The 24,278-nt window shown below is 44.2% G+C and overlaps 1 protein-coding gene across 4 annotated transcripts in view; it reads left to right on the forward strand.

Moving 5' to 3' along the window:
- INVS (inversin) overlaps positions 1–24,278 on the forward strand; it is a 226,767-nt gene that overhangs the window by 133 nt on the left and 202,356 nt on the right. For 2 of the 4 annotated variants that reach the window (XM_090049445.1, XM_090049446.1), the window contains exon 1: positions 14–12,900. The exons of 1 other annotated variant lie outside the window; for it this stretch is intronic. In XM_090049445.1, the coding sequence (XP_089905571.1) occupies positions 12,669–12,900 (232 nt within the window). In that variant the 5' untranslated portion in view covers positions 14–12,668. Of the gene's footprint in view, positions 1–13; positions 12,901–24,278 lie in introns of those variants that run through there. One more of the 4 variants, XM_090049448.1, reaches the window with a different exon arrangement.

The following is a 24,278-nucleotide window of genomic DNA, read 5'->3' on the forward strand; positions in this document are numbered from 1 at the left end:
GTAGCGGGTCCGCGGAGCGAGCTGGGGGCGCCGAGCCCAGGGCAGCGGGCGGACGAATGTAGGAGGACTGTGAGGCGTCGCCGCCTCACTGCCTGGGAGGGGAGGCCCCGCGCTTGGGGGCCCGCTCTACTGGCGGCTGTCGTGGCTGCCTTGTGGAGCGCGGGGAAGGGGCCCCTGCCCGGGGCTCGCGCCGGGCCCACGAGCTGGCACGTGCGGGCGGCAGGCGGGCAATACGATAGCTCGCTGGGCCCCGGCTGTGGGCGACAGGCGGGCAATACGGAGCCGGGTGTGTAGGCGCTTGCAAACCCGAAGGACCTGGCGTGGAGCCGCGCGCGCTGCGGACGAGACTGCTGCGGGAGTCCGAGCGCCTTGGGTTTGCGCTGTCGGCTTGTTTGCTTTTCTTTGCCTCCAAACCTTCCCAGGGCCTCATGCGGATCCCTTCTAAACCAATGAATTCCTATGGGGAAAAAATTGGGAAATTTAACCCACGAAAGGAAAAGGGATCTTAGGGTGGCAGCTTCTCTTAAATAGCACAGCTGGTATATATTTAGACAAGCTTTTGAATGCAAAGCGCTCTTCATCAGGTTTGGGCAGTAAAAGAAGACTGCTTTGCATATGAAATGTTGTCTAGCCATACTGACTGCACAGGCCTATTTGATGTGCGATGAGGTTGTGGGCTTTGGCCCATCATGAAAGACTATAAGCTTCTTGGCATAGCAAAAAAGAAAACAGAAATGGGATTGAGGTCACAGGTTAATAACAAGGGATCTGGAAAGGAACAAAGACTAGAGCGCACTGGCCAGCAAGTACCCTGAATGAGTCAAGGAAGCCTGGGAGGAGTGACAGGAAGACAGTTCTACACTTGCCTAGGTTCCCCCTCCAGCCAGACCCTCCTTCCTGGTCTTATAGTTGGTCAGCTGGACCAGAGCCATGAGGAGGTTGACCAGGAGGTCCCAGGGCTTAGTGGGGCCATAGACTGGACCTGACTATGCAGTGGTGCAGTAAGATATCATCTAAAGAAATCCTTGCCTCTTACATAATTTTGGGGCTGTTGCAGCTACAAGGTCACTTATGGTATCAAGTTTACCACAGACAATGGGTAAAAGTTACATTTTTAAGCTTGGATCCTGCCAAACCATGTGTATATATTTAGATGAATGCAGCAATTTAGTTACCTTTTTAATGTGTGCATTTGCGTAAACCTATAAATTTTGCATTACATTTATCTATGCATTCATACTGTTTCTGCTGTGAAGGTACTTATGCATTCAGTGTACTAGGAGAGCTGGTCATCTATCCCCCATCCCTCCTACAAATTAATTTAAAAGGAACTAGAAGAAGGAATTTTCATAGATTGTAAGGCTGGAAGGGATCTTGGAAGATCATCGGGCCCAGCCCTCTGCACCAAGCAGGAAAGATCACAAGGGTCAGGGAACCCCAGCAAGATGACTGTCTCGTCTCCTCTTGAGATTTCCAGGGTAGGCAATTGTACCACCTCTGCAGGGAGCTGTTATCTGGAGCCAGAAGTGTTTTGTGCTCCAAAAATAATCTGAGGAGAGATGTGGAAGAAGAAACATGTGGTGGTGATACAATTTTTTTTTAAAGCTTATTTTTAACATTTAGAAATGCAGGTCTTGACTAGTCTAGATCTCTGACTGGAGGACTAATGAAATGGTGACCTTGGAACCAATAACATGAAAGCTGATCAACTGAGTGGTACGAAGATTTTTAATCAGTCTGTTTGAAATTCATATTTGTATTTTATGAACACCTGCTTATTAACTTAACAACTAAATATTTTTGGAGAATGAACATGGGAAAGGGAAATCTCCCTGAATCCAGCACTACTACTCTTCCAAGCAGGTGTCAGAGCTTAGGCTTCCCTAAGACCACCTAGGGTGAATTCAGCAAAATCAGCATTCTTGCCTTTTCTAACATATAAACAAGTAAGGAAAAGCAAAGCCGGTCACAAAACTAGAGTTTTAAATTCTTAGTACTCAATTTTAATTATGTTCTTCTGTGGCTGAGAATTAAGAAAACAGGATTTAATTCTTGATTCTGTCATAAACTTAGACCTTGGGAAAAACACTTAGGGCATAGCTATCTTAAGTCTGTACAAATTGTGTCACTGATTTAGAGACTTAAATATGCCTTTCTTGAGGTATCCAGTATGAGAATTTGTATATTAAAGATAATACCTGTAACTAATTCATATGTAAAATGTCTTGATGCCTTTCAGTGAATCGTACTATATATATGCAAAAAAGTATATCAACTAAAATGCAGCCTTGTCATTGTTTGGTCTTAAACGTCAGCATGCATATATCTAGACAACACTAAAGACTGACATTGCTCTAATCTATGTAGTAATCTCTTAGCACCATGGAAGAATTGGAGAGGCCTATTAAAGATTGCCCAGGAGTTGCCTCCAGGGGATCACTTGGGAAAGAGATAAGACTGAGGCCTGGATCAGGGGGAGATTCTATTAGCTGGAACTGTAACTAGAGGTGGGAGACTGTTGTGAATCTTGCCCTGTATGTCAGGGGGTAGCCCCTAGCCAATTGCGCCAGGCTTTACTGGTCCCTCTCCCCTTTATTAAACCCCCTTTTGAAAGGGTAGCCATGGACATCATATGCCCCTTGCATAAAAGTAGCTCAGGATATCGGTACATTTTGGTGCTATTGGATTATGCACCACAGTATCCTATAGCAGTTCCCCTAAGAGCTGTAACTGCCGCAGAGGTAGCACAGGAGTTCTTGAAGTGAGTGGCATTAACTTAACTTATGTGAGTGGGTCTGCCTCAAGAAATATTAACAGACTAAGGGACTAATTTTGTCCTGTGTATTCGAGGAGGTACGTGGGATGCTGGGAGTGAAACACCTAAGGACCTCCATATACCACCCACAAACAGATGGGCTGGTAGAATGATTTAATCAGACTCTGAAAAGCATGATAAGGAGATAAGTGACAGAAGTGCCCCAATGTTGGGAAAAGATGCTGGCCAGCACTCTTGCTGTTTGCGGTAAGGGAAGCTCCCCAGTCCTCAGTGGGTTTTTGTCCATTTGAACTGTTGTATGGATGCCAACCTAGGAGGGTACTGGATTTAATTAAAGGAGGGTAGGAAGCGTAGCTTCACAGGGCCAGAAATCCAGTACTATATGTGCTACAGCTCAGGGAAAGGCTAGGATAAATGGGAAAGCAGGCTTGTGCAGTTGCAGGAAACACAAACTTGGCAAGAGACACAATATAATAAATAGGCCTGGGAATGGCGGTTTGGAGTGGGGGATAGAGTCTTAGTCCTACTACCTGATCAGGAGTCAAAATAGTTCGTAGGGTGGCAAGGACCCAGTGAAATCCTACATCAGTAGACTTACAAGACGTGCCAACCAGGTAGACAAAAATCAAGCAGCTCTACCACATAAACCTACTGAAACCATGGAAGGTAAGGGAAGCTTTATAGGTTGCTCTGTACCCTAAAGTACTGGAATTAGGACCAGAGGATCGGGTAAAGACTGCTTTTGCCAACCGCGGAGGCTCTGAATGAAGGCTGTTCAGGCCGAAGGGGGCTGAGACTACCTTTCAATAACTAATGCATCAGATATTATGACCGTATTAGGATTATGCAGCTGCATATATAGGTGACATGATCATCTTTACAGCCAATTGGGAAGAACATCTCAGAACTTTCCAAGTGGTGCTGCAGCGACTTCGGGTCGGACTTGTAGCCAATTCCAGGAAGTGTGTGACTGGGAAGCAGGAAATGTGCTACCAGGGAGTCCAGGTTGGGAAAGGGCAGATATTCCCCCTCGTTGACTGTGTTGAGGCCTTGGACACCTACCAACGGTTCAGAACCAAGAAGCAGGTGAGGGCGTTTTTGGGCTTAGTGAATTATTACCGTAAGTTAATGGCTTTTCAGAACTCATGGCACCACTAACTGAACGCATATGAGCAAGAGCCCCCATGGACGTAAGGTGAGTGCCAGAAGCTGAGAAAACTTTTTAAGTGGTGAAGAGAGCCCTTTGCCTTCTCCTGTATGCACCTGCCTTCTCGAAACCATTCATAGTGCAGACCGATCTGTTGGATGGGGCTGTGGACATGGTGTTGACCCAAAAGGAGGGTGACAAAGAAAGAGAGACCAGTGATTTCATGAGCCTTATGTCATAATCAAAGAAGAATACCTGGCAATCAAGTGGGTGATAGAAATGTTAAAACACTACCTGTTAGGGCAGTGTCTTACAGTGGTAATGGACCGTGCCCCCCACTTCAATGGATACAGCAGATGAAGACAGAGAATGCCAGACTCATAAGCTGGTATTTAAGCTTGCAGCCATACTGCTTTGATGTTGAACCACTTGGGGAGAAAAAATGTGAATGCAGATTTTGTTTTAAGAAAGTACAAAGATTTACATTGAACACCTGCCCACCTCATCAGTGGAAAAGAGCAAGGGGGATATGTAACAGGACCCATATCCTGTTACTGAACACAAGAGGAGAGGGAGAGACAGAGGGGTAGGGTTCAGAGTGGTTCAAACGAGGGAGGGTGAGGAGAGCCAGGCTTGGAAGTGAGGTCTGGTTGCTATAAGAAAGCAGATAGTGTCAGGATGGCCCATAAATTAGGTGATAAGTGAGTTAACAAGTGATCTGAGGTGAGCTGTGGAGAGAAGGGAAGGATGCCTGGATACTTAAGCCCTGACCTGAAGACTTGAAGGAGGAGAAGGGGGAAGAGTATCTGTGTGGGATGAGAAGCAATGTCCACTGAGAAAGAAGGGAGATGCTGCAGTGTGGGGCACAAAAAGCTGAATCACTGCAACTCAGATGTGGAGCACCAGAGAGAGGCTGCCTGGCAGGGTGAGGCAACCTATTGGTGAATCGTAGCCAGAACTGTGGACCTGAGTTAGGGGGTGCAGCCAGACAGAAAAAGGGAGTGAAGGCTGGAGAGGCCAAGAACTTCACAAAGTTTATGGAGGCCAAAGAAGAGGGTGAAGACAACAGGAAAGTTAGAGGCATTTCTCCATGAGCCCTGAGGGGGACAATATACCCAGCAAGAGGCTACCCCACCTCTGAAACCAGCCTCTCAAACTTACAACTTAAAAAGACCAAGACATTGCAGGTAAGGTAGGAGGCACGGCAGGGGCCAGGGATTGTGAGCAGGTGACTCGGATGGGCAAAGGACTGCTGAGAACACTCAGTGTGTTACCTGTCTCAGTCACTCACCTGTTGTGGGTCTTCTCCACACAGCCTAAGCTTGCTTCCCTGCTGTCAGCTGGATGGAGTAGAATGTCCTGTATGGCACCCTTAAAGATCAGCCGTTGTAGTCCATAATGGTGACATGTAGGCTTACCTGTTCTCCTGGTGTGGAGGAGGAACAGGTGACCTTATGTGGCATCCTCTAATGCCTGGCCCTTAAGGGTGTTTTGCAGTGTTATCTGCTCCATACAATAGTGCCATATTATTCCAAGTATAAGTTGACCTGATGTATAAGTTTACTAATTTTTATGGCTCTTCTTGAGGTGGGGAAATGGTCAATTTGTAAACAGAGTAAGGCTGTAATTGTTTCAAGTTGCTAGGTGTACCTTTTGGGCTGTGGTAACTTGAATAAAAATATACTGTATCTCTCTATTCTTGCACTATAAAGAAGATATAAGAATTCCCTAGAGCTAAGTAAGGAGGCAGAGGATACCTGGGGGGAAAAAAATCTTGTTCCTTGAAGAATCTTAACAAAAAGAACAAACTTTTAAGGAAAAATGTCAACAGGAATTTCAATGCCAGTTGATGTTATTCCTCATTAGTGGAAGAACTTTTTTAGTGTGCCAACAATAGAACCTTGAGGCGGGGGGACACATGACGATGACTATTTTTCCTGGAGTTTTAGATACATTAGGAGTAATTGGTATGTGTGCCTTAAGAGTGTGCTGGTAGCAGTGTATGCTCATGCTCTGGTTTATCCCCATGAAAGTCTGCCTGGGATTATCTATATTCTGTCTTTGAACCCTTGTCCACAGGTTGGTCCATATCATATGTGATATGAGGATATGAAGTTTGGTTTCCCAGCTTTGTGCAGAGTGGAGCATTTCTAAATATTGTCTGCTGGTGTATTATGGGACAGCTTGTCTTTGTTTCATGGTCCCAAGAGCAGGAGTGAACTATAATCCGTCATTATATGAAGCTGGTCCAGTTCTGCCGACTCCTTACAATAGGCTACTAATATGGATTGGCAAAGTCACGTCTTTTAAATGAGCCATTTTTCATTTCTGGTCAAGTGTGTTTTCTGTGGAATCGGCCTTCCAAAAGGTGCTTAGTGGATATGCATGGTGGATAAAAATCAACATTTAAAAAAAAAATTAAAAATCAGATTTTTAAGACGCTTTTAAAAAACTAAACACACATAAAGAGTTTTAATTTAAGATATGTTAAAGCTCAAAGATGTCATCATGCAATAGGGATTATAACTTCTAATTATATACTATATGAGACAATATATTTATGTAACCTTTTTAAAAGTTTTATAAATAGGTCACAACAGGCTATATTAGGGAATCAATCTTACAGGGTTCCCAGAAGCTCCTCTATAGGTTAGTAAAGATTAAATAAAACCACTTTACGCAGTGGGACTCAGTGCTCAGTCTAGAAGATCCCATTAACCATCCCTGTGATGCTTAGTTTCAGTTCTCAAAGTGTGGTTTTGGGTCTCTAGAGATAATAGGCAGCCAACGTTCTTTGGGCAGATATGGTATCTTTTATTAGACCAACTGAATAGTTGGAAAAATTGTTCTTTGCAAGCTTTTGGGTACAAACGCCCTTCTTCAGAAATAGGTAGGAGATGGTTGTCTCCAGAGATAACAACATCCTTGTTAACAGCAGTGTATAGAGATGAGAGATAACAGACCTGATTACCTACCCACCAGCCCTCTTGTCTCTCAGCAAATTTGTGTACACACAGTCAAGCCCCTCCCTTTCTCTAAAAGTGCAAAGTTTCAAGAAGTTAAATTAACAGAGGATATCAAACAACAAGAATGTACTTTTTGTAGAAAACAGTGATTAAATCAAGGCTTCCTGACCAGTGATTTAAATCAATTTGATTTAAATTAAATGCACCTTGTTGATATAGGAACCTTTTTTGAAGCATGGAAGGGACTGCTGCAGCTTTTATGTGTATGCTGGTACTTCTAAAGTAAAAGAACTATTACACTGTACTAAGATTCCCATGTCTGCAAGACAACATGGCTCTGGAATTTCTTCATGAGCAAGTAGATGTGCTTAGAATTTGAAAAGTTCGCTCTAACACTTCAGCCCCAGAGAACTCATTTGAGGGAGCATGTCTGTACAAAAATGTATTGCTATGGGCCCCTAGCAGTGTAACTCTAGCTTGGTGCTGGCAAGTTGACTCTTGAATAATTGGTGGTAGAGGTTTGCAGTGCAATTCACAAAGTGGTGCCTGAAATAGTAGTAAGGAGGGATTTGCCTGCCTTTACAAGAAAGCAATTAGAAGGAATACTGCAACCTTGCTTTATGGGGTAGGTAACAGGACAGGTTCATTGACACTGATATAGTTTCATAGTTTGTAGGGTCGGAAGGGACCTGAGCAGATCATCTAGTCCGACCCCCTGCCATGGCAGGAAAGAATACTGGGGTCAAATGACCCCAGCAAGATGTTCATCTAATCTCCTCTTAAACACCTCCAGGGTAGGAGCCTGCACCACTTCTCTTGGAAGCTGGTTCCAGACCCTAGCCGCCCTGACTGTGAAGTAGTGCCTCCTGATATCTAACTTAAATCTACCCTCTGCCAGCTTGTGACCGTTATTCCTGGTCACTCCTGGCGGTGCTCGGGGAAACAGTGACTTCCCCAATGCCTGCTGATCCCCCCTGACTAGTTTATAACAGGCCACAAGATCCCCCCTCAGCCTTCTCTTTTGGAGGCTGGACAGGTTCAGGTCCCGCAGCCTGTCCTCATAGGGCCTGCCCTGTTGTCCCCTGATCATATGAGTGGCCTTCCTCTGGACCCTCTCCATGCTGTGAACATCCCTCTTGAAGTGCGGTGCCCAGAGTTGGACACAATCCAGCGGCGGCCTGACCAGTGCCGCATAGAGGGGGAGAATCACCTCCTTGGACCTGCTCGAGATGCATCTGTGGATGCATGCCAAGGTGCGGTTGGCCTTCCTGACTGCCTCTCCACACTGCCGGCCCATGTTCATCTTGGAGTCAGTGATGACCCCCAGATCCCTTTCCGCCTCCGTGCTGAGAAGAGGGGAGTTCCCCAACCTGTAGGTATGGTGCCGGTTGTTCCTCCCGAGGTGCATCACCTTGCACTTGTCTGTGTTGAAACCCATCCTATTTTCGTCCGCCCACCCTTGTAACCTGTCGAGGTCTGATTGTAGCCTGTTGCATCCTTCCAATGTACCCACGTCCCCCCACATCTTATGGGAAGTATGAGAAAGGTGCATGACTTGGGAATAATGGGAGCTATCATTTATTTACATAGACTCCCCTCCTAGTTAAATTGTCCACCAAAACCCCATTGATAAGTTATTTTGAGCAACCCTGCTTGTATTCTACAATGGCTCATGAAAACATGCCCTGATTATATAGGTCCTACAAAAAGAAAATTCAGTTACAGCCTAAGCAGTTACAGGATTGTGATGGATGGAGCATATATGTGGGAGGTTGAAACTAAGGTGGTTCTGCCTTTGCCACACTTGCTTCCAGTTTTACAAAATGCTGCATATGTAATTATGACCTGCTGTTTTCTGCAGACCATTTCTGAGGGTAAAGGCAAATATGTTCACATGAATACATACAATTTGCTGAATCAATTTGCACAACCAGAAAGTACACACACCAGCACTAGTACAGGTTCATGGTGTATAAGGCATGCTAGGTGTGCCCACATTTTGACTATGCAGGAGATGGTTGAGTAACTGATTAAAAATACATGAATTTTTTATTACATTTAACCAGAGGAGTTGTGGTATTATTTTTTGTCTACTTTGTCGTTTCACTTTCAAATAAAGCATGGGTCAAGCTATGATACTTATCTTGTAAAATTGTACCTGGTATTTTCTTTATTTACATTGAGTAAAGGCTTGTATCTTAACTTTTACATCTTTGGTGGTTTTTCACCTGTTATCAGTTTTACTTTTAAGTGATTTGTGATTCTAATATTTTAATACATTGTTTTTGTATAAATGTGGATGTTGGTCTTTGCAAATACTACAGTAACAACTGATGCTATTTGGAGAACTAAGTTTGTTAAATAGAGAAATATACCAGCACAGCAAAGGCAGACCATCTGCCTGTCAATAGTTGCAGAGTAAACTGCAGTGTGAATGCACTGCAGTGCAAAACCTAGTAAACCTAAAATAATTAAACCAAAGTGCAATATGAAATCAATCAATAGTACTGGCTGCCTCAAATCAATAGTACTGGCTGCCTCAATTATAGTGGTATATGTTGCCTGTGGTGCCCCTTTTCTATTTCTTCCTCTTTGAATCAGTCCTGGGTTGTTCAGGGCTGCACAGGGGTTGAAACAAGCATTTTTTGCCTTCCACAGCCTCTGGAATTTTCTGCTGCACAAGACCCCTACAGATGTTTAAATCCCACATAATTTATAGGATGGTAGAGCATGCTGGAGGGACAGGCCTTTGTTGATGTGGGGCATGTTTGGAACCATTGTGAAGACCTCTGTGAACAGAGTCCTGCTTCTTGTAATACCTGTCTCTGTTCCTTTCCCTCGTATCCCTGCAGCATTGTTATGGATTCCTCAGTCCTGTGTTGCAGTTTGCAGTTGTATCATGCATTCTCTTTCCTCAAAGCTTGGCTGTCTGGTCATATCTTCCTGGATGGGATGGCTCACCCTTCTGATCTGAAAGTTTTTCACAGGCAGTGAACGTACCTTTTTAAGCTCCGTGGCAAAAGAGAAGCACCATCTTACCTTATTTTCTGTGGCCATACAAAGGCCCCAGTTTAAAGCATACTTTTGGTATGTGTTCAGTTTCACAGTTCTTAAATGAGCACCTCAAACTACAGGTGTGTACTTGGCAAGAACACTGTTTGGACACATCAAGATAAAAACACAAGTTCAGTTTTAAAAAAAAAACATTTTAAAAAGATTGGTTGTGTGTCTCCCAGGTTTGAAGTGTTTGAATTTTAACTGGGCTTCTATTGCCAAGATACATATTTCAAGCCCTCTCCCTCTCCTTCTTTGTTATGACTACCAGTTTATCAGGACTGTATCAGAATCTCTTGAATGAAAAAAGAGAAGTATGTGTAGTATTTGTGTCATGTGTTTTAGATTTCATTGATATGACAGAACAGGATATCAGAGAGTGATGATGAATCAGGGAGGTGGACTTGCAAGGATTGCCCTAACTAACCTGATTGACAGACTAGAATTTCCGTTGCACAACAAGTTTGTAAACACCATCTTCCAGGAGAGGAGATAAATTAGGAGGAACACTGATGAAATGCTGGATGTTTGATAGCAGCAGAATGTCTCTTCTTGTTCCCTTGCCCTCTCAAAGTACCACAAACTTCTTGCAAAGGGCCGAAGGAAGAATCAAAGTCTATAGATTTTAACAGCAATGACTTCACCAGTTTAAGTTTCCAAAGACTTTTACTCCGTGTGTCTGTAGGATACAAAGGATTGATAGTACCTTGGCAAAAAAAAAAAAAAAAAAAGCCTACGGGACATCATACATTGATTGGACTGAGTACTGTTAACAAATAAAAACATAGGATTCTGGACTAGCCCAGGGATTGACACCAAATCAAAGTCCAGTAATCAACTGTAAGGTGATGATTTCTTACCAAAGAGGCAGTCTGTTTCTTTTTAACTTCTCAAGTAAGTTGGGCGCATCAGCAACTGTTGTCAGAGAGATTTCTCATTCTTGAAGCACGCATGCTGTTTGCTGTTTTACTGCCGTTTTATAACCGTAGTTCAGCATCTTCAAAGCATTCTTTTAGTTGTGTAAAATAAGAGAGAGTCCTAAGCAGTAACTGACAGGAAAATTGTGTTAATCAACCTACTCATTGGTTATCAGAAATTTCTGATTTGAATGAGTTACGTTCTTCAGTGACAAGAGGTTATCCTGTTTGGAACATATCGAGAAACTGATTAACCACCAGGAAAAACATACATGTCCTTGGAAAACAAGGTAAATCATGAGAGAAGAACAAAACCAAAACTAAATCAGGAGACATCTATCACATATGGAGAATGTCTCTTCCTGCACATAAACACGAGTTAATAGCAAAAGAAATATTTACCATGCTAATTAATCAAGGATAAACATTTCACACGGTTACATACCAGACAACTAGGAGCCTGCCTGAAACCATCCAGAATATAGCAAGATAAGCTGGAAAAGATACTTCGTTATTTCTTCTCAGATGGCCTAGCCGTGAACTCGCATCCTCTTGAGTTGTGTAGTTAGCATCAGTATTCTGTATTTTAACTTTTGTGAGTAGGCCTGAGCTTAGCATGAGTTTGAGTCATCAGTACTTAGAATGCTGAGGATTGGCCACCACAGCATTAAGAACTTTATGACTTTAGATATACTAACTGTAATCCAGAACTATAGTCCATGTTCAAAATTTTTGCAGCAAAGCTATAAATGTACAGGAGTAGGAGTTGGTTGGTGTAACATGCACCACAAGCAAATATTCTGGAAGTTCGAGAGTTGTCCTTCCTTTCTTGAAACTGAACACACCCTGTAGAACAGTGGCTCCCAACCTTTTTTTTGCAACAACCCTAAATCCAGGTTGCAACCCCCACCCCTGCCACTGACTCACTTGTGCCTGGTGGTGCCAGCAGGGCCCAGGCTGGGCTGGGATCATGGGGGGCAGTAGCTGTGAGAGCTGTGTGGACCATGCTTCGAGAGTGCCCTGCAGATGGGAGGGGCACAGCAAGGGGTGGAACCCCCCTTCCCCCACAACCCTAATTTGGGTTGCAACCTGAGGTTGGGAGCCACTGCTGTAGAATATGGTATCACCCAGAAAAGTAACTATATTAGCTGTCAATCAGGATTCCCTCCCTTTTTGCATGGTAACATCCCATGTAGTAACCAGTGTGGTGGACAGCACTAACTGAAGGTTCTGCTTGTTGCCACAGCACTGTGTTACTTCTGGTTTCACCTCCAAAAACATCCTCTGGGAACACTCCCTAATATCCACTGGAACAATATCCTCAGCAGATTATAATTGCTCAAGTAGTGAAGAGATTCCAAAAGAGCTGAGCCTAAGAGAGAAACTGGAGAAGATGCATGAAGGACAGTAACTGAATTATTTCCTGTTATTGAGGGGTTGTAGGAACATGACTTTATGACAGTAGCAAGTCACTGACTTAGAGAATTGGTTTAAATTTCTCAGTCTGTTTCTAACTTTGTATGATTCTTGATGGATCACAGTCTTTCTCTGTATCCCAGGCTATGATCTTGAAAAACACTACCTTTGACAATGTTTTCACTTGGAATAATATGATTATGTGTATTGTACATATCAATTGTTAAGTGCTGGAAAAAAGATGGCTGTTTGCTGATTGGAGCATTTGTAATAAAAATCCTTAAATGTATTTTGTTCAGCTGTAAAATACTTGTACTGTAATTTGCAGAGATCCACAGAGATTTTTAGTGGTGTTTGTTTGAGGCAACAAGACTCTTATAAATAATGCTCTGATGTATAATTTAGTTGAGTCTGGATTGAATAGTCTTTTAAACTATCAGTCGTGTTTTCAAAACTATATCATTCTTACTAAAATGTTATTGATACAGATCCAGCCTGTGACAATACCTGGAAAGAGTATGAATGTTTCAGAGAACTGGCTATTCAATCATTCCTCATTAGCATCTCAAGTTCATGCTGCTGCTGTTAATGGAGATAAGAGCACCCTCCAAAAGCTAATAGCAGGTAAATGTTTTCTTTACAAGAGTGTGTCTTAATGATTTAAAATCTCAGGCTTTTGCTGTTTTTAATTCCCAGTATTACTTTCCTTGATCTGATCTTAAAATGGAAGTACACTCAATAAAAATTGGATGCATTTTATACAGGTGTTATTATCTACTGCCTTTGCTTGATGTTGTTAAGCAAAAATGTGCAATAAAAATCTATCACTGTAATTAAGTAGTTGATATGATTAAGGAGTATATTATTTGAAGACTCCTGTTCCATGGAATTTAATATTCTGAAAAAATTGCCCTTTGGGCTGAAATTTCAGCTTGTTCTCAGTCAGGAGAATCTTCTTTTATGGAAGGTTTGGTAACAGTTTCTCCAGCCAAGTCCTCTGTGTGCAAAGGTCAGTGTTTTCTTACTGCAAAAAAATCACAAGAGGCAAAAAAACATATTTGTTAATTAGTATCTATAATGTGCTGTGTCAGTTTAAACACAGAGAAGACACAAGGGGAAATTTTGGTATCTCTGAATTCAGTGAATTTGGGATTTCATCCTCCATTTTTTTCCCAAGGAACATACAGCCTATAGTTTATTATTTTAAAATGTGGCAAATATTTTGCACTTAAGAAATTTTAATTTTGTTAAATTTTCTTTTACAAGTTTTATCCTTGGCTTTGGGTTTAAGTCTCTAAGATTCCTAAATTGCAGCTCCTGTTGAGACAATGGAAGTTCCATTTGCTCAATACTTCAGAGGACCAGACCAAGTTTTTGGACCTCAGTGAAGGTGAAGACCTTTGAAGTACCACTGTATTGAAGTTTAAAGTCACAAAAAGACTTTTGCAGACCCAGCTTTTGGAGTTACATTGAGGATTGTATATAGAACCTGAGTGCTTGACTCGGGATTGTGCATATCACTTCAAGATCTGGATGCCTAAAAGTCCCTAGGAATGGGATTCATGCTGGCCATCAAGTTGGGTAGGGGAATACTTACAAAGATGATAGGAGATTCCAGAGAGAACATGCATATAAAATCTCATTTCGCTCCAGAGTTTAGGTCTTTCCTTGTAGCTCTGAGTTAGACAACTTGGTTTTCCAACTTAAAACCCTTCTCCTAGCCTTAGTGCTTAAGTTGTCCTTTTGAATACAGATGACTGGCTTGCTTTTTTTGGATACAACCAGAAGAGGCAGAGAAGTGCTTGCACTCATCCTTCATATTAGGGTTGTCCAGCTGGTGGCCCAGAGCCTCATGTGGCATTCCTACCAAATTGGGCTTCTCACAGAGCTTACACATGGGGGAGATGTTTGTTGTTTTTGATTGGGCTCAAGTGGAAGATGGGCAGGATTTAGGTGCCCAAACTTTTTTATCAGTAAACAAGTAGAGGTGCACCGATACATCGGTCCCATATTGTACTGGCATCAATATAATGGCCCTCTGGGTCAAGATACAAGGGGACTCAGGAGAGGGGGACCTGATGTTGAGAGTCTACTATAGACCTCCCTACAAAGAAGAGGAAAGTGATCAAGTATTCTACAGGGAACTGACTGAGGCAGCCAGCACTAAAGACCTACTTGTCATGGGTGACTTCAACCACCCTGATATCTGTTGGGAAGACCATTCAACCAGCTCTAGCAGGTCAACCAACTTCCTGGCAGCTATTGATGACCACTGGACTTAGTGCTGGCCAAAGGGGAGGACATGGTAGGCGACTTGAAGATTGGCAGTCCTCTGGGCAATGGTGATCATGCCCTGATTAGGTTTACCATCCACCGAAAAGCTGGGAATTCAGTCAGTAGAACAGAAGTCATAGACTTCAGAACTCCAGATTTTGTTAAACTCAGGAGACTACTCAGAAAGGCCATCCACAACCAGCGACTGGATGATTCGGAAGTTCAGGATTGGTGTTGCTTCCTTAAGAGGGCAGGTCTCATGCTCAAAAAGAGGCCATCCCCACACAGTCAAAAAGCGAGAGAGGGGCAAAGAGACCAGCTTGGCTCATATTAGGAAATTTCTGAGGAAAAAAAAAAAAAAGCATATAAGTGGTGGAGAAATAGTTCAGCATCCAGAGAGGAGTACAAACTTACGGCGAGGGTCTGCAGGTATGAGACATGGAAAGCCAAGGCAGGTATGGAGAGCATGCTGGCAACTGAAATAAAGGACAACAAAAAGTCCTTCTATAGCTACATAGGGAGCAAGAAAAAATCAAGCTCCAGTGTCTTACTTAATACAGGGGAGCAGCCCACAGTTGATCCTTGTGAAAAGGCAGAGGTCCTAAATACTTACTTCACATCGGTGATGTGAAATTCCTGAAATCAGACAGTAGATGTTCACTTGTCTAGAGGCCCAAGAAAGATGGGGAAGACAACATTCCACATGAAATCAGTCCTGAATAGGTGAGGGTACTCTTAGAACATTTGGATGCATTCAAGTCTGCTTGGCCAGATGACCTGCATCCGAGAGTCCTGAAAGAACTGGCTGAGCACATAGCAGGGCCCCTGGTGAAGCTGTTTGAAGAGTTGTGGAATTCAGGAGTTGTCCTGAACAACTGGAAGAGGGCTAACATGGCACCCATCTGTAAGGGAAGTGTGATGACCTTGCAAACTACAGACTGGTCAGTCTGACCTCGGTCCTGGGAAAAATCTTTGAAAAAATTGTCAAGGGGGCTGGGGCTAGGGCTGCCCAGCCGGGATGGATCAGAGCACAGCACTGGACGGAGCTGGAAAAGGCTCATCTGTGGGGCATGGGGGTCTCCCACCACTGTTTGCACCCCAGGAGGGCATGGGGGGGTGTACCCCTGGATCTGTGTGCAGGGTGAAGATGAGTTGCCACTGTGGGTTGGGGCCCAGGGCTGCGCCAAGCTCTTCTTGGTGAGGGAGTTAAGCTGGGGCTATGTTTGGCGTAGGCAACAGTAGTGCTGGGAGGGTAGCTATAGTCGGGTTCTACAGCCACCCCAAAATTCACCGTAGCCGCCGCTCCCAGCACTGCCACCACTGCCCACCCCAAGTGCACCCTGGCCCAACCCCCCTCCCCCCTGCCAAGAGGAGCATGGCCACCCACAGCCTGCAGCATCAACCTGGCCTCACCCTGCACACAAATCCCAGGGCACATGCCTTCCCAGGATGTGCATAGTTGCAGGAGCTGCCCCCCCCCCCCTCAAACCCCCTGGACAAGCTGTGGCTGCATCCTGGGCCCCACCCTGTCTGGGCTGTGCCTGCCCTATCCCCATTCCCTCCTTCACCATGGGGACCTTAATCTGCCTCCCCCCCCGCCATGCTCCTTCCCTCCCCCCTTGCCCCTTCCCCAACACCAGGCTTACCAGCCAGATGTTGCTCTCCACCTGCCAGGCCAGATATTGGCAGTCAGATTGGTATTGGCTGATATGGCTCATTAAGAATCATCCATCTGTACTGGCCCAAAAAATCTCTTATCAGTGCACCCCTATAAAGAAGACCAGAAGCCTAGAGGTCTGCTTCTGCACACACCCTTGCCACTATCTTGGCAGGACTGTACAGCACTGCCTAATTGCCACTTTATGCACCTAATTCCTTTTGTGGGTCTCATCTTAATTGTGTATTTGTTTTGTTAAGTATCAAACTGAAAGAAGCATAGTATATTTAGTAGTAATTTTCATTAAACTCATAGTTTAATAAATGAACACATTCATTTTTCAGTAAGAACATGAAAGTTACTGGCTTAATTTTTATCCTGGAACAATCTTAAAAATTTCATTTTGGTACCTCCCAGTCAACACTTATGTTTGAGACTTATGTAATTTTACATATAACAATTTAAAAATATCTCAACAATAAATCTTTTTCACAATCTGAACTTGATTTTTTTCAGAAAATTGTTTTCAGAGATAGTTTTCCCTGAATTAATATAAACTGGTCAATTTCTAGTCTAGATCAAACAAGGGTTGTCATCTTTATAGTTTTAGAAAGCTTTATTGCTGCCTGCATTCATCAAGACTCAAACTGGAAAAGACTAAACTGGAAAAGTTGCTTATGTGCTGTCTGAAACAAGGCAGACCTTTCCAGAGCGCTGGATAATAATCAGTTCACTAAAAGGTGGTAGCAAAGAATTACATGCCAATGTTGATGACATTTTGCTAGTCTTATCAAGAGACAACACCAGAATTGCCATATACTGTTCATTTGAAGTAGCAAATATGTGCATTACATTGTGCTGTATGTGGGAGATGCAGCGTGTCAGAAATACCAGATACTGATCAGGGCTGAAGACAAAGAAACACTCATTCTTTTCATATTGTTGTGAAACACACAAATACAGACATTCAAGTTTTCTTATGGATTGGAGGGAATACTACAGGTTCTTCGCAGCCTTTGAAATAGCTGTTGAGTTTGGCAAAGAAAAGACAAAGCCTTTCCTATTTGTTCATGCCTTAGCAGAACAAGACAGAGACTTTACATTCCCTGTGAGGAAGAAAAGAACCACAAAACACCATTGTCTAAGAATTGTAACATCATATTATTTTTTGGTATTTGTATCACTGAACCAGTGTACTTGGCCACATCACATGAAGCAAGACAATGTGCCTAAATATTCTAGATCAAGGGCTGCAACCTTCGGCCTGTGAGCTGGATCCAGCCTTGAAGTGAATCTTTCTGGCTTTTGATGCCAGGGCTTCTGCAGCATTTCAGTGGTGAAAAGCTTTGCCTATGTGGTGGCTAGGCAGCAGGGAGAAGTGGCATCCACTGTGGCTTGGTCAGAAGAGCTACTGTAGACTCAACTGGGTTATTTCAGCTGACCACTTCTGCAATTTTGCCAACCCCTTTTCTAGATTTTTTGAGAGAATTTCAGTGACCAAACCAAGCTTTGCATAAGCTTACACAGAAAGCAGTATTTGAAGTTGAATAAAAGAGCACTTCCTTTTTTGTCAGGAAGTTCTTCCTTAAAAAAAAAAAAAAAAAGATGCCCTCAACCTGTCATAATGAGCATGCAGTTGAAAACTTTGCCTATGAGGCAGTTAGAGCAATTTTTCTGGGGCACAGCAATCCCTTTGACCACAGGCAAAGGGATATCTTCCCTTAGATACAGCCGTGCCATCACAAGGACAGATTGCATAGTACATGCATCTGAGGGTATTGGTATGATATATTTACTCCAGAGTATTCTCAGTTTACTCCAGAGAAAAAGTACAGTAGACACACACATATTATGCAGTATTTTTACTCTGTGAGAAATGCCTTTCTTCAATTTAAAGTTATTTCTAAGGCAGTTGCAAGTAAAATTTTACCGATGAAAGTTATATTTCATCAGTGTCTGCTACCATTCTCCAGAGTAGTGCAGTGACCAGCTGGGGAGAATTTTGCTGCACTTTGTACACTACTGAGGCAGTCACTATCTCCCCAGTCCCTTAAGCCCCTAACAGCAACACCTTGGGGAACATAGCCAAAGCATATAATTCCCCCACTTTTACAAAAGAAGTGTGAAGGGACAGCAATGCTATATTGTGGTATATTCTACTCCTCCCACTTTGATGAAACAATTTGAGAACAGAAACACAGAGATCTACTAAGATTCCTGCCTATACATGCTGTTTTCACAATTGATTGTTGAAGGCTCTCAAATTTCTAGCCCCCTGGTGCAACTAGAGGAAGGTTCAAAGGGGAAGCACCTTAACAAGGCTATGTACAAAAGAATAGCAATAGAAAACATAGCAAGTAACATAACTGAGAAGCCATCTAATGCCATCAACAGATCAAAGACATAACACTATCATACATGAAGACACAGAATGCCACCTATGTGTCAAGACCCACAGGGCTGACCTACCTTTTCTGTGAAGCTGTGCATGATCCTCTGAAGGGATGCTAATACTGAGCTGTGAATTGTCTCATTGACCTTTTATGTGGAGACAATGAGGAACTTGTCCCTGACAAAGAGGACTAGGGGCAATAGAGATGTCATATCTGAAAGCTCTTTCCTCTTTGGTGTTCAGGAACAGGAGCTCCATTTGAAGCCAGCTCCCTAGGCAACCATGAGAGAGATGTGGAGCCAAGAGGAATAAAGCAAGCTAGATCAAGGATGAGTGAGGTGGATGCTGACCTGGAAGGGAATGCAGTGCGGGTTCTAGTCTGGAGCCTTTTTCCAACTGAGGCAGAAACTTCCTCCACTTTACTGCCCTTCATCTATTTTTTACAATTATTATTAAAGGCAAGGGGCAGTTGTTCAGCTTCAAAAGAAGGGCCAGAGAAGGGCCTAGATAACATCTGATTGCTCCAAAGTCATGGTACATAGAGTTCTGTACATGAAAGTCAAAGGTGCAGGTTCAAACCCCCTCTGATGAGTAGGGGGCTGAGAATCTGGGTTTCTACTTTCTCAGGTGAGTGTTCTAGTCACTTAGCTATTGGGACTAGAGCATGGAGGAACTTTTCCTTCCTCCCACTGTATTATGGATCATCTACATTTTCAGGCCTTAGATGTACATATGCAGTGGGTGCGTACACATAGCTGGAAGTGTATGTGGCTGGTGCACAGCCTACTGCACATGTTCAGTCTATGTGTGTAGTACACGTCATACATGTCTACACTGCCAGGAAACAGAATTGCTACCTCTGCATAGTGTAAAAAATGCCACATAAATAAGCACAGGGAAATGGAATGCCATCCAAGATGTTTGCCTGGAGACAAGTGCCAGCTGTCCTGCTGATGGGTGGGTTCTGCTACTATGACCTCTTAATATATGTTCCCATTAGTCTGTGCCTCTTAATACCAACTCTCAGAGCAAAGCCTCCAACTTCTTCTCCATTGGGAGGTCCATGATGACCATACCGTGTTATGTTAGGATACCTTTAACCAACTCACAAGTAATAGTGCATTTGTTTTCTTCCACAGACTCACCTTTTAAACTTCTGGTGGGGGAGGGTCTCCCCCCCAACCATTACACAAAGTTCTTGATGGCATATGTACACCAATGTTCTTCCCCTCCAGATACCAAACACCACCACAGACAGTGCTTCACAAGTTCCTACCTTTCTTTTCCATCCTTCTCTGACAGGAAATGTGGACGGGTCCCTCACATGGGGCTCATCACTAACTACCTGATTCAGCACTTGGAACAGTGGAACAATGTTCGTTATTTTATGTACACCTTCCTCACACCAGAAGACAAACCCCTGTTGCAAACTGATGCCTCTAAAACCCAGACCATCAGCTGACATACTTGCTATATATCCTTCTACATATCTTACAGCAGTTAGTTGACAGGTTGTCTTTTAACAGTGCCCTCCATCCCCTTCCATTACTGCTAATGCCCAACCCCCTTGCTTGCCACTTGGAAAACTGTTGCCTACTTGCCCACCCCCCAAGCACCACTACCACTTAGATTTTTCCCTGGGTCAGGTTATCAGCTCCTGTACCCCAACAGGGATCTGCCCCCACCACCTACTATCCTCGTCCCCTGAATTGGTTTGCCACCGGACAATAACACCACTCCAGGATCTGCATATTATGTTCACCAACCACCCCTGGTTGTGTCCCTTTTCTCCATCATCACCATCTTCCAGTTCCTTGGTTTGACTTCTCAACAAAAGCCATCTTTCCTTACAGTGGTAGAGTAGACACTAACTTTTTAATGACCATCCTCACTATGAATTGTCTTTCTGGAGTCAGCAGTCCAAGGTTCACAAGGTTCTCCAATTAGGGCCCCACGCTCCCAGCACGTTTAATGTATCAGCCCTATTGTTATCTGGGAATAAATCCCACTTTCATAACCTCTTATTGAACCCACTGTCCAAGTGGGCATGTCTACACATGCAATTAATGCGCCTGATTTTCTGTGCGCCTGAAATTCTGTGAAATTTAGGCTCATTAAAGCATTCGTAGGTGCACGTCTATGTGTGTGCCCTTGTTGGAAGCAAATTTGTTCCCAACAGGAGCAGTTTAGTCCAGCGCTGCTCCTGCCCACCTCTGCTGCTTTCCCCCTTGCATCTCCCCTCTGGTCCCTGGCACTGCTTCCCCTTCATCTCCCCCAGTCCCAGCACCGTTTCTCCGCCCATGCGTCTCCCCCTGATCTCAGCTCCCTCTTGGTACAGGTGGGGAATGGGAGCCAACTGAGGCATGTGTTGTTCAGGCAGCAGCAGGGCCAAGGGGACAGAGGAGCTCTGTGCCCCCTCAGCCCTATTGCTGCCTGAGCAGTGCATGCTTCTGTTGGTCCCTGCATTCCATCCATGCCTGCGGGGAGCCAAGAACTGAGCAGTGTCGGGACCCAGGACAGAGAGCTCCCCCATTATGAGGCTACTCAGTTCCTATCTTTTGTCCCTCCCTGACCCCTTTTTTGTCCTCCTGCTGCCTAGGCAAATTGTTCTTGGTCAGTGTCTGCACATGCAGTACTGTGCAGTAGTTAATGCGCCATTAATCTAGCACCTGTGTTTCTTAGTACTAGCAAACAGCATAATAGCATAATTTACTGCTCAGTAAATACCATGCATGTGTAGATGCTGACACTTTACTGCACATTAGGTGACTCTAATGCTCGGTAAAGTGTCTCGTGTAGATGTACCCAGTTGGTTGTTTTTCCATTACTTGTGGGGAAGAGGCTTTTGAATCCTGTGGTGTTATTCATGGTATTGTGGGTGTTGTTAGTTACTGACCAAGAGTATCCCCTACCCTGTCTTGGACAGTAGACAGCTGCAACTGCACAGCTAAATAATGCTCCCCTCCATCCACAAGTATCATTCCCAAATGGGAAGGCTTCAGCCAAAGCCTCCTAGTTCACAAGCCTATACTATCAGATAGCCCCTGATATACACCTGCAACCAATATATCCTTGAAGGGAACCAGATATCACCTTTCAGACCCTGGAAACACCCTTCCCTTTACTCCCTTTCCCTCTAAGCCAGAACTGCCAAGGGTCAAAGAAAATTTCCTTGAGTAGCTGCAAAGTAGAATGGGGGTTCCTACAAAGCAGGAATTTGGGGTTGGCCATAGGTAGGTGCCTCTTTCCAAGAACTAAGAAAGCATCCTGTGGAGCTCATTGCACTTCCCCCCATTCCAGAGGATCAAGGTCTAGCAAGAAGAATCCCCAGGTTGGATTGGCAATCTGTTAAGAAGAGTTTTATGACAAAATGAAAGAATAAGATGAATGGCAGGGGACCAAGGTGGCTACACAAGGACATTTTTAAATGCCTCAAAATGAAAAGGAAAACACAGGTAATAGAAGGAAGGACAAGTTACTAAAGAAACATATCAAGAAGTAGCAAGTACCTGAAGGGACAACATCAGAAAAGCAAAGGTAAAAAATGAGTTATCCCTGGCAAGGAAAGGTAAAGGAAACAAGAAGGAGTTCTAAAATTATGTAGGACAGCAAAGAAAGACCAAAAAAGGTATGAGTTCACTAACTAGAAAAAGATGCAAAGAAGGCACAGCTGTTTAACAGTTATTCTGCCTTCGTTCGCACAAGAAAAAGCTGTCGTCAGCTAATAAAAAAAGAAACACAAAGAAAAGGAAAGTGTGCAAGTCGTAACTAAATGTTCTAAAGATCTTTTGATTAATTTAAATACATTTTAGTTGGCAGAGCCTAATGAAATTTATCCCAGGTGCTGAAGGAAGCAGCTGAAGGGATCTTGAAGCCCTTGGTCCTAACACAATTAAAGGTTGTTAGTAGTGAACTGCACAAGTTAAAAAGTTAGCATTTCATCAAAAATGTATATTTACTAATTAAAATGTAAAATAAGTATCTTGATATAAGTAATATCAAGTACATAGTTCTGAAAAAACACCTGAAATTAGGATGGAGTATAGGGCAAAATCCTTTTCGGGTCACCCCAAAACACACTTCTCTGCCATCAGGAGACATTTCTGAATAAGTCTGAGCATGGCAGTGCCCGATCTGAAGCTCAGTTTTTGAATGATAGTCCGCCCACCCATGGCCCCCCAGGTCTGTGTGCTATGTATGTAGCACTGAATAAGGAACTGTGTTTGGGCCGAGATTAAAGGTGGAAATCCTTTTCGGGTCATCCTGAATGGGTCCCCACCCCGCTTTATTTCCCACCTAGCCCAGCCCCATAGGGAGCTGGATGAACAGAGTGCATAAACAGGTGTGCTCTGAGCCCTGGTGTGCGAATTAGTGTTGGAGTTTGTGCAGTAGGGTGAGCAGGAGAGGCACAAGGCTGTAGGCAGCAAACCTGAAAAGCAGGGTTGCCACAACAGTAGTCCAGACTGCTACTTGGGCAATAGTGGTGACGCGCTACACCCTGAAGTTCGCACCCACCTACAGCTGGAGCTGCCACCTCTGGTACCACTGAGGCCTCCACCCAAATGGAGTTCCTGGCTCTCAGCTACAGGGGCAGCCTGACACAAATGTAGTCCCCTGGGTTCAGGAGTAAAGACACCTCCCCTTGTGGGTTGTGCTCCACATTAGAGTCTCTAGAGTGTCACATAGGGGAGCTCCAGGTTGCAGTGCAGAGGCTGCATGCCTTCAGGGATAGCAAAGAGGAGATTATTGCCTACTGCCAGGCTCTTCGCCTAAGGCATGAAGATGGAAGAACAAGGAAGGGTAGCAGGATGCAGACAAGAGGAGACCCCGTGAAGTCCAGCCAAGGCTCACTTGGACAAAGGTCATTTCCAGCCCCAAGTCACCCTGTGCCAGGGTCACTACCCCCTTGGAACTCCACAACAAATATGAACCCCTCGCAGCAGCAGCAGCAGCAGCAGCAGCAGGGTCACCAACTCCAGCATTTGAGGAAGGAAGACAGCCAGCAACCACACCTGAGAAGAGATGCAGAGTGGTTGTTGTTGAAGACTCCCTCTTGAGGGGGACAGAGGTTGCAGTCTACTGGCCCAGTCCTTTAGCCTGTGAGGTGTGCTGCCTCGTAGGGGCCCCTATCCGGGATGTAGCTAAAAGGATCCCAAAATGTATCTGGCCTTCCGACCACTACCCCATGCTCCTCATCCTTGTGGGCACAAATGACATAGCTTGGAGCAATCCTGGCTAGGTCGTGAGTGACTACAGGGTTCTGGGCTTAGAGGGTTGAGGGCACAAGTGGTTTTCTCCTCAGTCCTCCTAGTTATGGGTCATGGGCACAGGAGGAAGAGATGTATTGAAGAGGTAAACAGAAGACTGAGGCGTTGGTGCCACCGTGAAGGCTGTGGCTTCTTTACCTTGCACCTCAGGGAGAAAGGCAGCGGTCTGCTGCAAAGAGACAGCCTCTACTTCACCCCAGTGGGAAAGAAGCTTTTATTGATCAGCTCAGCTTACCTGTTTGACAGAGCTTTAAACTAAGCTCGCCAGGGGATGGGTGGGCAACCATCAGAACAAGCCCAGGAAGAGGTAAGCACATAATCTGCAGGTCAGGAAATACAATCAAACTTACTCCTACTCCAGCCCATGGACGGGGCTTTCCTAAATGCACAGAGAAGCCTAGGGCTTCCAATG

Source organism: Crocodylus siamensis, chromosome 5, assembly GCF_052110815.1.
Source record: "Crocodylus siamensis isolate JL-2025a chromosome 5, ASM5211081v1, whole genome shotgun sequence".
Classification (NCBI taxonomy): Eukaryota; Metazoa; Chordata; order Crocodylia; family Crocodylidae; genus Crocodylus; species Crocodylus siamensis.